Raw genomic sequence first — 16,089 nt, forward strand, 5'->3', positions numbered from 1 at the left:
ACAGAAATACCACACATATCACATGAAAGCACAGGACCAGAGCTTTCCAGTGATACCACACACGTCATTGTGCTGTCATCCCATCACGCTATGAATCCAGATTAATTGTCTACAAAATAAAAACCTGATGAATTTCTTTACAGTCCATTATACAGATCTTGTTATCAGTCACTTCATATAGGGAGGAATATCGTATCTTACCACGTCTTAGGCTTGTGTGTGTTTCTCCCTGTCTATCCACATTTGTAGTCCGGCTTTCAAGATGCAAATATCTCCATATTGTCCAGTTGACACTCCATCAAACTTTGTATGACAAGACCAGCCACTTCACCTTTGCGCACCCGGACAACTCTAGCCTGCTAGCATGCTGACAGGGCCCTAGTCACCATATACATTAAGGGGGACACGTGCCCCCCCACCAATGCCCAAAATGTTCCCCCAGTATATAACTGAAACTGAAAAACAACAACAAACTTTGTTTACTGCAAACAAAGTGGCAAATATTATCTTGGAGGACATCATTGCACTTGGTTGACTATTTTTCTATGATCTTAGATGTAAATATTGCATGTTTCTTTCAGATAAATCACATTTTTGACTTGTGAATGAGTCCATGGAATTTCTTGCAATAATGAAAAAATACTGCCATGTCAAAACACTACATGTCCGCCTGGCACAAACCACATGTTTTGGACAGCTGTGAAGTGACAGAATGTCCCACCATCATGGTTCTTATATTGCCAGATTCCAGAGAGTCTCCCCTCTTCATATATGGCAGAATATGTCATTTTCCAACTTGCTATGCTGAGATACATGTAAAAATGTAAGAATTTAGTCACACGGATTTGTTTTTTTCATTGATATAAAAATCAATATAAAATACAGGCACATAGAAGGACCTGGAATGATGGCAAATTTGGTTAGCCCAGATTGTCCTGAAAAAAAAAACAAGACATAGCATGTGTATGTAGCCTTTATAATGACTGTGATATGAGCTTAAAAGTAAAGGCAGTAAAAATACCCCAAAAACGCCTAGGGCCCAAAGGGATAAATACAGCCACACAATTCTCTACTGATGTTTTTGGTGGGTGCGCCGCTTTAAGTGGTCCGACCGGCAACCTTTTGAGATGATTTAGTTCCGCGTTCCCCCTCCGACTCTTCAGCAGGGGGGCCACGGGGGGGCAGTGGCCCTGCCATTGTTCATTTGCATACTGCTGTTACAGTTAACTGTGCATTTGAAAGTGGCATTTTAGTTTTAGTTAGTAGTTTCTCAAAATCCCTATGCTCTATACTTCTGTTCTCTGCTGCTCTCAGGTCAGTCATGTGCAGACTTACACTCTGGTGCATTTACTTGGTCTCCCTTGTCTCCTTTGGCACCTGGTGGTCCGGGAGGACCTGTAAAGGAAAAATAATACAAATACATCTTCCAACCAAAGTGACAGTTTACATGAACATACAGTCAGGTCCATAATTATTTGGACAATGATACAGTTGTCATCATTTTGGCTCTGTACACCACCACAATGGGTTTTAAATGAAACAATGAATACCTGCTTAAAGTGCAGACTCTCAGCTTTCATTTAAGACTTTTTTCAAAAATTTAGTATGAACCGTGTAGGAATTACAACCATTTCCTCACACAGCCCCCCAACTTTAAGGGCTCATAAGTATTTAGACAAACTAATATAATCATCAATTAAACAGTCAGTTTTAATACTTGGTTGCAAATCCTTTACAGTCAATGACTGCCTGAAGTGTTGGACACATAGACATCACCAGTTGCTGGGTTTCTTCCCTGGTGATGCTCTGCCAGCCCTTTACTGCAGCCGTCTGCACTTCCTGCTTGTGTTTTGGGTGTTTTGGCTTCAGGAAGAGAAACGCATGCTCAGTTGGATTCAGGTCAGATGATATGACTTGGCCATTGCAGAACATTCCACTTCTTTGTCTTAAAAATGTCTTTGGTTGCTTTTGCAATATGCTTCAGGTCATTGTCCAACTGCACTGTGAAGCATCGTCCAATGAGTTTTGAAGCATTTGGTTGAATCTGAGCAGATAATGGTGCCCCAAACACTTCAGCTTTCATCCTGCTGCTCTTGTAAGCAGTCACATCATCAATAAATACAAGAGAACCAGTTCCACTGGCAGCCATACATGGCCATGACATAACAGTACCTCCACCATGCTTCACTGATGAGGTGGTGTGCTTTGGATCATGAGCAGTTCCTTCCCTTCTTCCTTCTCTTGTCTTCCCATCATTCTGGTAGTTGATCTTTGTTTTATCTGTCCATAGTATGCTGTTCCACAACTGTACAGGCTTTTTAGATGGTTTTTGACAAACTCTAATATGGCCTTCCATTTTTAAGGCTAACCAATGGTTTGCATCTTGTGATAAACCCTCTGTATTTATTCTAGTGAAGTCTTGTCTTGCTTACAAGAGCAGCAGGATGAAAGCTGAAGTGTTTGGGGCACCATTATCTGCTCAGATTCAGCCAAATGCTTCAAAACTCATTGGACGATGCTTCACAGTGCAGATGGACATTGACCTGAAGCATATTGCAAAAGCAACCAAAGACATTTTTAAGGCAAAGAAGTGGAATGTTCTGCAATGGCCAAGTCATATCATCTGACCTGAATCCAACTGAGCATGCGTTTCTCTTGCTGAAGCCAAAACTGAAGGCAAAACACCCAAAACAGAAGCAGGAAGTGCAGACGGCTGCAGTAAAGGGCTGGCAGAGCATCACCAGGGAAGAAACCCAGCATCTGATGATGTCTATGTGTCCAACACTTCAGGCAGTCATTGACTGTAAAGGATTTGCAACCAGGTATTAAAACTGACTGTTAAAACTGATGATCATGTTAGTTTGTCCAAATACTTATGAGCCCTTAAAGTCGGGGGACTGTGTGAGGAAATGGTTGTAATTCCTACACGGTTCATACTACACTTTTGAAAAAAGCCTTAAATGAAAGCTGAGAGTCTGCACTTTAAGCAGGTATTCATGGTTTCATTTAAAACCCATTGTGGTGGTGTACAGAGCCAAAATGATGACAACTGTATCATTGTCCAAATAATTATGGACCTGACTGTATTTCATTAACTGATTACATCACACTCATAGCATCAATGTCCTAGGTCATTTTAAACAGGACACAGCAGGCAGTGAGATGGCTCATCGCCTTCATTTTGTGTAGCTCAGCAACAGTTAAGTGAACTGGACACTCTTACACATGTAAAAGTTTATTCTAAATAGTACTGTAGACACTGTATTTGTTACCTTTTACCCTTAACAGTTTTAGCTGTGTCTGATGTTGTAATGTAAAACGGTCTGTGTTATACACACACAGAGTAAAATACCTGGGGCCAGATGTAGAAAACTCTACACAACAAAACGAACAAAGACAGAAGTATGTGCACACATTCTAGTCGTAACATAGGATATATAAAACCTCATTTACGATTAGGCTGTTTTATAAATCTCAATCATTGTGGAACTTGGTGCATACGCATGAGCCATGTAAGCATGTTAGTCGGACTGAAATCATACTAAATTGAATTTCTCAAAGTCGGACTAACACATCCAGATAACATAACTGGGAGTTGAAATACTGCTGCATGTATACAGTCAATTTGGATCCAAACTTGCCTAGGTGCTCTGCACATGATCCATAATTTCCACCCCAAGCTTTGACCCAGAAGTTGAATATTGTTGAATGTGTAATAGAATAGAATAGAATAGAACAGTCCTTTATTATCATTGTGTATGTCAGTGTATTGTCAGCGCATCACCATTAAAAAACCTAACACTACAGTAATAAATACAAAAACAACCACAAACACTACAGTAATAAATACAAAAACAAACACAAACACACACAACCATTCATTCTGTCATTGCACGATCCCGTCATTGTATATATGTGTTGTGTTAGAGATTGTATTTTATGGCATTGAGGGTGGTTATTGCTGTTGGATAGAAACTGTTTTTGAGTCTGTTTGTTCTTAATTTGATTGTCCTGTATCGTCTGCCTGATGGCAGCAGTTCGAACATGGAGTGTCCAGGGTGAGAAGTGTCCTTTACAATGTTCTGCGCTCTTTTGACACAGCGAGCACTGTGAAAGTCGTCCAGTGAGGGGAGGGGGCAACCAACGATTTTCTGGGCCGTGTTAATGACCCTCTGGAGCGCTTTCCTCTGGGCTGCTGTGCAGCTTGTAAACCACATGCATACACAGTATGTTAGTATGCTCTCTATGGAGCACTGGTAGAAGGACACCAGCAGTCTCTGTGTGATGTTATTCTTCCTGAGCACCCTCAGGAAGTGTAGTCTCTGCTGGGCCTTTTTCAGCACCTCCGAGCTGTTCACACTCCAGGTCAGGCCCTCCTCGATGTGGGCACCCAGGAAGCGGAAGTCCGACACCCTCTCCACACAGTCCCTGCTGATGATGAGTGATGGGATGTCAGTTTTTTTACTCCTGTAGTCGATCACCAGCTCCTTGGTCTTTGATGTGTTGAGGAGCAGGTTGTTCTCTCTGCACCACACTGCTAGATGTTCCACCTCGTCTCTGTAGGCAGACTCATCCCCCCCAGAGATGGGCCCCACCACCTTAGTGTCATCCGCGAAATTCACTATGACGTTGTTGTGGTGAGCAGGGGTGCAGTCATGTGTGTGTACAGCAAGGGGCTCAACACGCAGCCCTGTGGGGAGCCGGTGCTGAGGCTGAGGGCTGTAGATGTGTGATGGCCCACTCTCACCCTCTGGTTGCGACCAGTAAGGAAGCTGTTGATCCACATGCAGGTGGGGTGTGGAATGCCCAGATCCTCCAGTTTGTTCACCAGTTTGTGAGGAAGGATGGTATTGAATGCAGAGCTATAGTCCACAAAGAGCATCCGTACGTAGCTCCCCTGCTGCTCCAGGTGGGACAGTGCAGCATGGAGGGCTGTAGCTACGGCGTCCTCTGTGGATCTATTAGCCCTGTATGCAAACTGGTGTGAGTCCAAATTTTTTGGCAGGAGTGATGTGATGTGACCCCGGACCAGCTTTTCAAAGCATTTCATCACCACCGGGGTGAGAGCGACTGGCCGGTAGTCATTGAGGCTGGAGATGTGAGGTTTCTTGGGCAGGGGGACGGTGGTGGAGGACTTCAGGCAGGGTGGGACAATGGACTGGGCCAGGGACTGGTTGAAAATCCTCATGAAGACTCCAGCCAGCTGATCCGCGCAGTCCTTCAGTACACGTCCAGAGGCACCATCGGGTCCAGCAGCCTTCCTCGGGTCCACGGCCCGCAGTGTGCGCCTCACCTCATGCTCTATGAGGGTGAAGCTGCTGTGGACCATGGAGTGTGGTGTGGTTGCCTTGGGTGGTTCCACCTCGAAGCGGGAAAATGTTCAGCTCCTCTGCCAACAAGACATCACCCTCAGCAGCTCCCAAGGTGGACCTGTAGTTGGTAAGATGTTGGACTCCCTGCCACACCTGCCTGCTGTTGTTACTTTCCAGATGTTCCTCAATCCTCCTCCTATAGTCCGACTTGGCCCCTTTGATGCCTCTCTTCAGGTCAGCCCGGGCTGCACAGTAGAGGGCCTGGTCTCCAGACCTGAAGGCGGTGTTCCTCTCTTTCAGCAGCCGCTGGACCTCCCGGGTCATCCAGGGCTTCTGGTTGGGGTATACCCGGATTCGTTTGTCCACGGTAACAGTGTCTATGCAGTATTTAATGTAACACAGTACACTGTCCGCGAACACCTCCAGGTCTTGATGTACAAACACATCCCAGTTGGTCCTGTCGAAGCAGTCCTGCAGCTGATGAGAGGCTCCGTCAGGCCAAGTCGTTACAGTTTTTGTGATGGTGGGTGCAGTTTTCCTGAGGAGGGCATATGTAGGAATTAACAGCAGAGACATATGGTCAGAGTGGCCCAGGTGAGGTAGTGGTTTAGCCCTGTAGCCCAGCTTGATGTTGGAGTAGACCTTGTCCAGTGTGTTATTTCCTCTAGTAGCACACTCAACATGTTGGTGGAATTTAGGGAGCACTGCTTTCAATTCAGCATGATTGAAGTCCCCTGCTATAATGTGTACAGCGTCAGGATGTGTGCTCTGCTGGCTGCTAATGCTGCTATACAAATGACTGCAAGCCGCTTTAGCATTAGCGTCCGGTGGGATATAAACAGCTGTTACCATGACGACGGTAAACTCTCTAGGGAGGTAAATAGGCCTGCATTTCACAGTCACATACTCCAAGTCCGGGGAGCAGTGGTAACAGAAGAAGAAGCCAGTAACAACATGACGAAATCTACATCGAGATCTGTGCATTTTTGGACAGATGAAATGTACAGAGCTGTAAAGTTGTTCACCATGGTATCAGTTTTGCTGCTAGCTACCAGTATCCAACATATTTGCCGATTGTTTGGTCTGTGATGTAATAAGTCAACTGGAAAAGGTCCAATACCAACAAGCTGAAAGGGAGCATATTGCCACCTACTGTAGTAGAGTAGGACATAATGGATTCCCTCCTGTGCTTGTGTACTGGGTCAAGGACAGTGGTCCAATCAAATGGCCTAGTCCAGCTATAACTGGAGCTCCACTTGAAGTGACACTTACCTTTCTGCTAATTTTACGCTTTTCTTTGTTTAGGTTAAAATGCTATTAATAAGTTGATGGCACACTAAAATGCAAGTGAATTCCACCAGAGATCAAAACTCATAATTATACCATTCTCATATGGTTCTAAGAAAACTCCGACCAGTCATTGCATGCAATGATTGGCCGAGTGTCCTTTCTGTCTTCCTTGCATGGAGGCCTCCAACTGACGTAACCACTCGCGTAAAATCGAGCGATGGTGAAGGCTGATGCAGTTTCGTCCTGAGCTAAAAAGGAACGAGATGGTCGCAGAGTTTCTGCTGGACAGGTATTTTTAGTTTGCCTCTAATATAACATAGGCTATAACGTAATATATGACAACACAGCATCCAATTGCTAATGGCTAACGTTAGCCTACTGTAGCGTAGCCTCTGAAACATTAACGTTATCTTCCTTGTGCGTTTCCACTTGCTAGTAACGTTAACGCTACTATCTAACATTAGGACTGTAACCTTATTCTAAAACTCATCAGTTAGCACTGACTCTGGTTGAGTTTTAAAACTCTGGGGTTGCGTTTGACTGTCTTGGTTGTAACGTTACACTCTCTCTCTCTCTCTCTCTCTCTCTCTCTCTCTATCTATCTACAGTATCTAACATTACCTTTGCAACGCCTACGTCTATCATAGACATAATGAAGATGTAATGGAGGAGAGGGGAGTAGGCCTTTGGAGGGAGGTGGAGTTGTAGGAGGAGGGGGATGGGACTTTGGAGGGAGGCAGGAGTTGTGGGTGTTCAGATTTTTTCTAGGTGCTATGTGAAATGCAAGAAAGGTAAAAGTAGCTTTAAATGTCCATGTAAACATACTGACTAAGAAATACAGCAAAGAAAGTGCAATGTCACCAACTTGCACTGGCTAGCTTTGCAACAGAATGATAAAATTAATCTCTCATTAATAATGTAAAATTTATAAATGCGCCTTTGATTGACATTTTACATAACACTGTGTAGCCTGCAAAAATAATAACACTATCAGTGAAATTGGCTGACAACATAAAAACAATGTTTTACCATGAAGTCACATCTCTCACCTTACATGTAATCTCCTCTTACCATTTCATCTGCAGCTATCTCAGCTAACACAGTATGGGCACTGGTCTAAGGTCTGTGTGAGGAGCTCAAATTCTAACCACACATATTTCTCTCTAAAAAACACCAGGTTATGTGTAAGAAATGACATCTGCATACATACTTATACATCTGGCCCCTGGTGTTTGGATTTTTGTGACAAAAGTTAGAATGTTTTGCTATTATCTGGCGTTTTCTGTAACTTTCTGTAATGCTTTGCACAGTACATCACGTACGGAAGAAGCATGACTATAAATCCTGTAATTTTAAGACACACTCACCCTCAGTTCCATTGAAACCAGGAGGTCCACTTACACCTGATGACAAGACAACAAAATAACATCTTATGAAAGACATCCATGATGTGGGCTGCTAGACCTTGTTTAACCACTAAATGAACATGAGTGGATTAAATCTACAGTTTAATGTTCTGGTTATCTTTAGAGGCCAGATCAGCAACCAAAAATTCTTCTGATTCACTGGACCGTGATGTCTGTGTTGAATAAGCTGGCAAGTGAGAGTCAGTGCAAACTGAAGCACACTATGTTAAAAACATAACAGGTATGGATTCACAACTCTTGACACTCAACATGTGTAGCTTACTGAAGTTCCTGTAGTTTTGCACAAGGAAAAAACTCCTTACAATGCAGACACAGTCTCCCTCTGAAGCACCTGGAGTATAGGATTTAAATCACAACAAAAACACTAATGACTCACTCACCAGAACCCTGCGCCGCGCCAGGAAACTAGAGCCCTATGACTCAATACACTGCATGATATCGAATACACAGGAATTACTGGCTCTTTATCTCGGAATGATATGTCAGTTCAACCATATAAATGATACGCAGAATGCAGCTAATCTGGAGGGAGGGCAATCAGAAGGTCACTTGTGTATTCCAGCTAACGACAGATTCCTGCTGTCCAGGGTAGAAAGGTCTCTAAAATAGCATGTAGAATGAAAAGAATCCTCAAACACTCAAAGGCTCAGTTTTAGTTTTGTGTTAGTAGCTTTTTAAGGAGGAAGACCCACCATGCCTATTTAATAGCAAGGAAACTATTTAAAGTGAGGAAGGAAAAATGGATTTCAGGATGGTTTTATTTCCATGTATTCAGGTCAGGTTGGACAGAGATTCCACAGTGGTGCTATGAACTCTTCAACCAATATTCGCATCCTTACCTGGAGGCCCGGGTTCTCCTTTCTCTCCCTTTGCACCTGGTCCTTGATCCCCTGGAGCTCCTGGAGGCCCAGGTGGACCCCTAGGACCTGTATTCACACACACACACATGAGTGAAGATTGTGTACAGCCTTTTATGTTTTTGGGTGCACATTCACAAATGCAAGCTGTGCAAATTTAATTATTCATCACGTGAAACAGTGCCATGTCAGCAATATTACAGATAATGACAGAAGTTGAAGGAGGAAGAGAAACTGAACCATTTCATCATTTCAATCTGCTGTTACATTTTTCCATCCAGTGACTGAGTTTCAGTAAAGTCATTTGGTATTACTGTGAGTCAGTATGTGAATGATTCAGTACACACAGTATAAAGAAAATATTATGAGGATTTTTTCCCTGAACACACATTCTCCCCTTCAGCACTGCCTGGTTTATTTGGAAAGAGCACTGTAACAAGTGTTACACCCGCAAACGTAATAACAGCCCACAAACGTAATAAACCACAAACGTAATACAAATCTGCAGCTTTGAATGTAATAATCCCGCAAATGTAATAAATTTCCCATTAAATCCGTATTAACAAGAGGCAGAAAAAAATAAAATAAATCCAATTAAACAACATATTTGCTGCCACAGAGTAATTCTGTGAACTGACAAGGAATGACCAGTGTGTGTGTGTGTGTGTGTGTGTGTATGTGTGTGTTTCCGTAAGTTATTTCTAACTTACTCAGAACGCTGCTCTGTCACTTTCTGACCCGCCCCACCCGACCTGCGGGTTGCTTGTCAACACACGCATCACTATTGGCAGGTGTATAAGTAAACAAACAACAACAACCACAAAGATCATTATTCAGTCTCATATTACATTTGTGGGAAGTTATTACAGTTTAGATTTTCACCTTCCCACATATGTAATAATTTTCCGCAAATGTAATAGTTATTACATTTGCGGAAAATTGTGTGTTACGTTTGTAGCAGGCAGCTGCTATTACGTTTGTGGGAAATTTATTACATTTGAGGGATTATTACATTGAAAGCTGCAGATTTGTATTACATATGTGGTTTATTACGTTTGTGGGCTGTTATTACGTTTGCGGGTGTAACAAGCACTCTTCAAAAAGCAGTATTCTAATGTATTTATGCATCAAATATATGCTAATTAAAAATGAAACTAATGGGCAATATACACAGTGTCCAGCTACACTACCTGGGCCTGCTTTTACTTGAGCAACTTGCATCTAATCTAATAATGATATTAATAATAATAATAATAATAATAATAATACACTTTTTTTGTATCATATAAAACATATCAAAAATATAGCCTCAAGACAACACAGACCATTAGAAATTCAAAACTGCAAAAAATCTAGACCTTTTACAGTTTTCAACCCCTGTATCAGAGATAATTAACAGGTTTTGTGACAGTCCAACAGATGCTCATTCATTTACAACAAATAAGAGAAAAAATTAAAAAGCCAAATCTACTTCAGGCCTTGCTCTCCATTGGCAATGCCGTCCAATTGTTGTAAGGCCAAATTTTAAATCAGGCAAGTGCCCCCTATATAGCAATTTCAGAATAATTTTATACATGTTGTTCAACATTACTATGAAACATATCCTGCAAGTTTATTATAATTGGACAACCAATTTCTGATTTATTTTCTATTTGTGTTATGCCACACCCTTTTTTTTTTTTTCCTTTCTAATAATCAGAATGAAACCCACCACTTTGGCCATCAACTCCTGGCTCTCCAGTTTGTCCCTTGAGTCCCATGTCACCCTTTGGTCCTGGAGGGCCAGCAACACCAGGGTCACCTGGAAAAAAGTATACAGATATAAGATTTTCTGATGGACTGCATTTTCTGCTGCTCAGCACTATCACTGAAGAATACTAAGTACAGTGACTGTAGGCTGTATACCAGTCAGGAGTCACTAACCAAGTCCTCAGTTGAAGTTGAAGTTGTTTAGGCCAAACCATAGACTGTAAAAATAATGGACGCTACTGTGACCTCACCCATCAGTTTGTGGAGTCCTGTTTTAAAGCCTCAAGTCTGGCATGTCAGCTGTCCCTATCTTGGTTGTTTTTGGAGCCAAAAGTGACCATATTTGGGTGAGAGGCTGGAGCTGTGAAGGACTGAGGGGTGGATCTGACCAAGAAGCTGAGGACAAAATCAGCAGACAGCCTGTCGCTCAAAGTGGCCCGCCCTTAAGTATGTGTAGCATAAAGCCTTAATAAAATGTAAATGTGTGAGTTATACAAAAAAAAATCCATCCCCATACAGTTGTCATGAATGTTGAAATTAGCTATGGAGTCCAAAACTGTTTTTTGTACCTGGCTTATTTCTGCTGGTTGGGCATTTTAGCATGGTGGTCTATGGGGATTGATGGGCTGCTGGAGCCAGTCTCAAGTGACCATTAGAGGATCTGCAGTTTTTGGCACTTCTGTGTTGGCTTTATTTTTCAGCCCTAGAGGATGCCACTTGGACCAAACACAGGACAAGTGTCACTAATTAATATATTTCAACGTAATTACTGTATAGTGTATTATAAGCCATTTATTTTGTTGTATAGTTTGTATACTGCTTATAAATAGTCAAGATTTACTAATTCAAATAAACACAAGAAGTTTGTGCTCTAAAAAAAAAAAAAAAAAAAAAAAGGATCAGCACTCAGTGAATAACCTGTTAAGCCCTACGATAAGCTATTATGGCAAGGCTTAACTATACAGACCAGTGAGCAGTGATAACTAACATGTCTTTGGGGTCATCGGGTGGGAACCTCCTTTCACCGGTGTTTCATCTAGTTGGTCCCACGACACCTCCAGGAGGCTAGACAGTGATCTCTGGCGTCCCAGAGACACTCCCCTAATGCCAGGTCTCACTGCTCCCCACACTAACTGAACAACCTCCTTTACCTTACCTATACTACCACAGAGGAGGTAGACCCAGGGAAGGAAGCCTTGTTAGGCTATCACACTCCCCCGCCGGGTTAGGCTGTACAGTCTACCTCCCCAAGACGAGCCCTCACAACAATGACACCTCCAGGAGGCTGGACAGTGATCTCAGCCCAAACAGCACTGCCACCTTCAACCAAACCCAGGCTCCGTTTATGCGAGCTCCAGGCAGAAGCAATGCTGATACTACCTTTACTAGCACATTCACCATACTCTATTTCACATGCTACATAACATAACTAGAATGTAAGCTAAAGTTAAAGGAGATAAATGAACTCACAGGATCAGCAAACACACTCACTTTGCAGCATGGTCTCAAACAAAATGGATTCCAATAGGCCACTCCCACACTTAAATACTTCCTCTTCCTGGATTTCTCCTGACAGGAAGTGGATCTCTCCACCTGAAATCAAGGAGTTATGTGCCCTGCTTAGTAGTTCCCCCTGCTGGCCCCCAGCTGACATTATTTCTTCTGTAATAGATAAACTGGCTGCATTTAATTGCTTCATCTGACATTTCCCTTACTGTCTTCCTCAAACTCTGTCCCCGCACTCCGAGTTCCCCCAGGAGTGAGACAGCTGATCTTGCTATGAATCCCCTACACCCCACTTCCACTGGACAAATCCTAGTCTTCCATCCTTGCTGCTCAGCTTCTGCTCCTAAGTCTGCATATCTAAGCTTTTTTCTTTCATAGGCTTCTTCCACTGAGTCTTCCCAAGGAACTGTCAGCTCAATGAAATAAACTATCTGTTGACTCACTGACCACAACACTAAGTCAGGCCTCTGCCTGGTACAGACTATTTCCTGAGGAACAACAAGCTTTCCCCCTAAATCTACTTGCATTTCCCAATCACAAGCACCTTCTAGGCGGCCACACCCTTGCCACCTCACTAACTTATTCCTTCTGTATTTCTCTCCCTCACGGACAAACTGAATTACTAAGCTCCTATCCTTAACACCTTCTGAATTCACCTGTCTTTGTTTCCCTTCGATGCCTGTAGCTAAACTTTTCAATACCTGGTTATGTCGCCATGTATATCTGCCTTGTGACAAGCTAACTTTACAGCCTGACAAAATATGCTTTAAAGTTGCGGTACGTGAACACAATGGGCATGATGGGTCCTAATTTACCCACAGTTTTAGGTTCTGGGGGGTTGGTAAGACATCGTATGTAGCCCCTACCAGGAATCTAATACGATTCTCCTCCATACTCCACAGGTCCCTCCAACTAAGCTTCCTCTTCTCTACACTTTCCCAATTCAACCACTGTCCCTGTTTAGCCTGGGCCACTACCTTTGCACCCCTTACTATCTCTTCCTGTCTGCGTATCTGTTCCACAACCAGCTTTCTTTTATCTTTGAGACCTGCTTTATTCCATACCGGTTTGTCTGAGCCAAACCCCAGGCCTCCCCGGCCAAACTGAACATTACCTACAATCTCTGCATGTCTAAGAGCTGTCTCTGCCTCCTGAACTGCCGATCTTGGGATCCACTTCCTCCCCTTGGTTGGATTTGGAACCACACTCCTAACTACCACGTCCTTACTCCCAGATAACAAGAGCTCTGTCCTGACCTTGGTACATTTAAATTCCTCTGTTAAACCATATACTGGCAGCTGAAGTATCCCTTTTCCATACAATGCAACACTACTTAGGCACCTAGGAGCCCCCAACCACTTCCTAATGTAGGAGCTAACCGACCTTTCAATTCTCTCCACAATGGATATTGGAATTTCATAAATTGACAATGGCCACATTAACCTAGGATATAGCCCAAATTGCAAACACCACAACTTCAGCTTTCCTGGAAGTTCTGATTTATCTATTCTATCCAATCCTTCCACCACATCTTTTCTAAATTTCACCACCTGTTCCTTATCATTCAACTCTACATTGTACAACCTACCTAAGCTCTTTACTGACTTTTCCCTAATTGTTGGGATTTCCTCATCATCTATGACAAACTTCCTATCACTTAACTTCCCTCTACATATCGAGATGCTTCTAGATTTACTAGGCTTGATTTTCATGCTGGCCCACTTGAGGTTCTTATTTACCTTCTCTAGTAGCCTCTTTGTACATGGCATTGTTGTGGTCACCAGTGTCATGTCATCCATGTAAGCCCTAACTAGTGGAAGATGCAACCCATTCTGCCGTCTCTCCCCACCTACCACCCACTTAGAAGCCCTGATGATTACTTCCATTGCCATAGTAAATGCTAATGGAGAAATTGTACACCCTGCCATGATACCTATTTCTAGCCTCTGCCAACCTGTTGTGAAACCTGCTGTACTTAGACACAACCTAATATCCTGAAAATATGCTTTCACTAAGTTAACAACTACCTGTGGCACTCTGAAGTAGTCAAACGCACTCCAAATGAGGCTGTGCGGTACTGAACCAAACGCATTTGCAAGATCTAAAAATATTACATGTAGGTCCCTTTTGTTAATCTTCGCTGCCTGAATCTGGTGCCAGATCATGCTAGTATGTTCTAAACACCCTGCAAAACCTGGTATTCCTGCCTTCTGCACCATGGTATCTATTAAGCTATTCCTTTCTAAGTAGCTAGCTAGTCTCTGCGCTACTACACTAAAGAAAATCTTCCCCTCCACATTCAAGAGAGAAATCATCCGGAACTGGCTAAGGTCCACAGACTCCTTCTCCTTAGGAATGAGGACACCCCCTGCCCTACGCCATGCTCTTGGTATAATTTGTTTTTCCCAAACTATTCTTAGCTGTTTCCACAAAAATTTAAGGGTATCAGGCGCACTTTTATAAACCCGGTAGGGGACTCCATTAGGCTGTGGGGCCGAAGAAGCCTTTGCACGCCTGACCACCTCCTGAACTTCCTTCCACCTAGGTGGCCTGACATCCATCTCATGCTCTGTCCCTCCTTATGGAGGGATATCCGGTGGAAAACCTACTATCCTATTCTTCTCTAAATCTGAATATGTATTTCTCAAATATTCTTCAACCTCTAACCTTTCTGCTTTGAGCTGCCCTCCCTTTTCCTGGCTGAACAATCCTTTAACAAACTTAAAAGGGTCCCTGAAAAAACCTGTCCTTACATGTTCCTTCTTCCTCCTCTTTTTCCTGAGATGCTCTGCCCTTCTAAGAACTGCTAGCCTGCTTCTCAACTCCTCTTGCAACACCTTAATTCCCTCCCTTTCTTCTTCTGTAGCCTTTTTCCACTGCTTTCTTAACTGTCTCCTTTCCTTGACTAACTTCTCTATTTCTCTCTGCCGCCTAGACTTACCTGACTGTACCCTCTCACTCCTCTTTCTCTCATGCACCCCAAACCTCTCTACACCATATGAATACACTATATCTCCCATCTTTTCTAACCTTTCTATTGCATTTCCTCCAAGCCTACTCAAGATTACTGACAAATCTCTATTAACTATCTCCCATTCTTTACTGTCATTTGCTCTAGGCCGTCTAACTCTAACCTTTTGCTCCATGGTTCTCTCTCTGACTGGCATACTGACCTCAGTGTCGCCTGCATCCTCTCTTACTACCCCCTCCTCCTCCTCCTCCTCCTCCTCAGTGGCAGCGTTACTGATATCCTGCGAACTGTGGTTTTCTACCTGCCGCTGGACTTCATCCGACTGACTCAACTGACTTCTTAGGAAGTACTGATCAATGTGGCTACTCTGCCCTTTCTTTGCCACACACTTCTTCTTTCCCTGATGAGTTCTGAGGCCTTTCACTGATGTTACTTTCTGCCAGCCGCAAGGACAAACCTGAAGCATCTTGTTCTCAACTGTGCTACTTTTATCCTCTACAGATGCGCTCACCTTGCCCTGCGTGCTGCTAATTCTAGCACTGGTGGATAGGTCCGTGCCCCTATCCTTCACTGAGTCACAGATCCAAGTCATAGTTGTGTCCGTTCCAATGTCTGTTACCGTGTAATCCACCTGTGAGTCATCTTCCACCCCTGCTCTCGCTGACTCTTGGGGTATTTTTCCTATGGTGGCTGTAGCTAATTTTGGTTGTAATAAGGCTGCTAGGCCTCACCACTGCTACCATGGGTTGCTAACCCATGCCATCACCGTTGGGGTCTTTTCCCTCCTGTCAGCTGTCTTTCCAAGCGGTCACATGGTCTTTCCCTTGTTGTCAGCTGCCCTATTCACAGCAGTCACTAGCTGGGCTAGTTCTGAATTCAAATAAACACAAGAAGTTTGTGCTCTAAAAAAAAAAAAAAAAAAAAAAAAGGATCAGCACTCAGTGAATAACCTCCTAAGCCCTACGATAAGCTATTAT

General features: G+C 43.2%; 1 protein-coding gene across 7 annotated transcripts in view; it reads right to left on the minus strand.

Moving 5' to 3' along the window:
- The window catches only part of marco (macrophage receptor with collagenous structure), a 64,531-nt gene that overhangs the window by 18,329 nt on the left and 30,113 nt on the right, over positions 1–16,089 (minus strand). For all 7 annotated transcript variants that reach the window (XR_013493242.1, XR_013493241.1, XR_013493240.1 and 4 more), the window contains 4 exons: positions 10,598–10,687; positions 8,869–8,955; positions 7,970–8,005; positions 1,336–1,395 (listed from right to left, as the gene is read on the minus strand). Coding sequence is in view for 3 of the 7 variants with exons in the window: in XM_033618155.2 (XP_033474046.1) it covers positions 1,336–1,395; positions 7,970–8,005; positions 8,869–8,955; positions 10,598–10,687 (273 nt within the window). In the remaining 4 variants the exon portion in view is untranslated. The remainder of the gene's footprint in view (positions 1–1,335; positions 1,396–7,969; positions 8,006–8,868; positions 8,956–10,597; positions 10,688–16,089) is intronic.

This window comes from Epinephelus lanceolatus, chromosome 14 (genome assembly GCF_041903045.1).
Source record: "Epinephelus lanceolatus isolate andai-2023 chromosome 14, ASM4190304v1, whole genome shotgun sequence".
Taxonomy (NCBI): Eukaryota; Metazoa; Chordata; class Actinopteri; order Perciformes; family Serranidae; genus Epinephelus; species Epinephelus lanceolatus.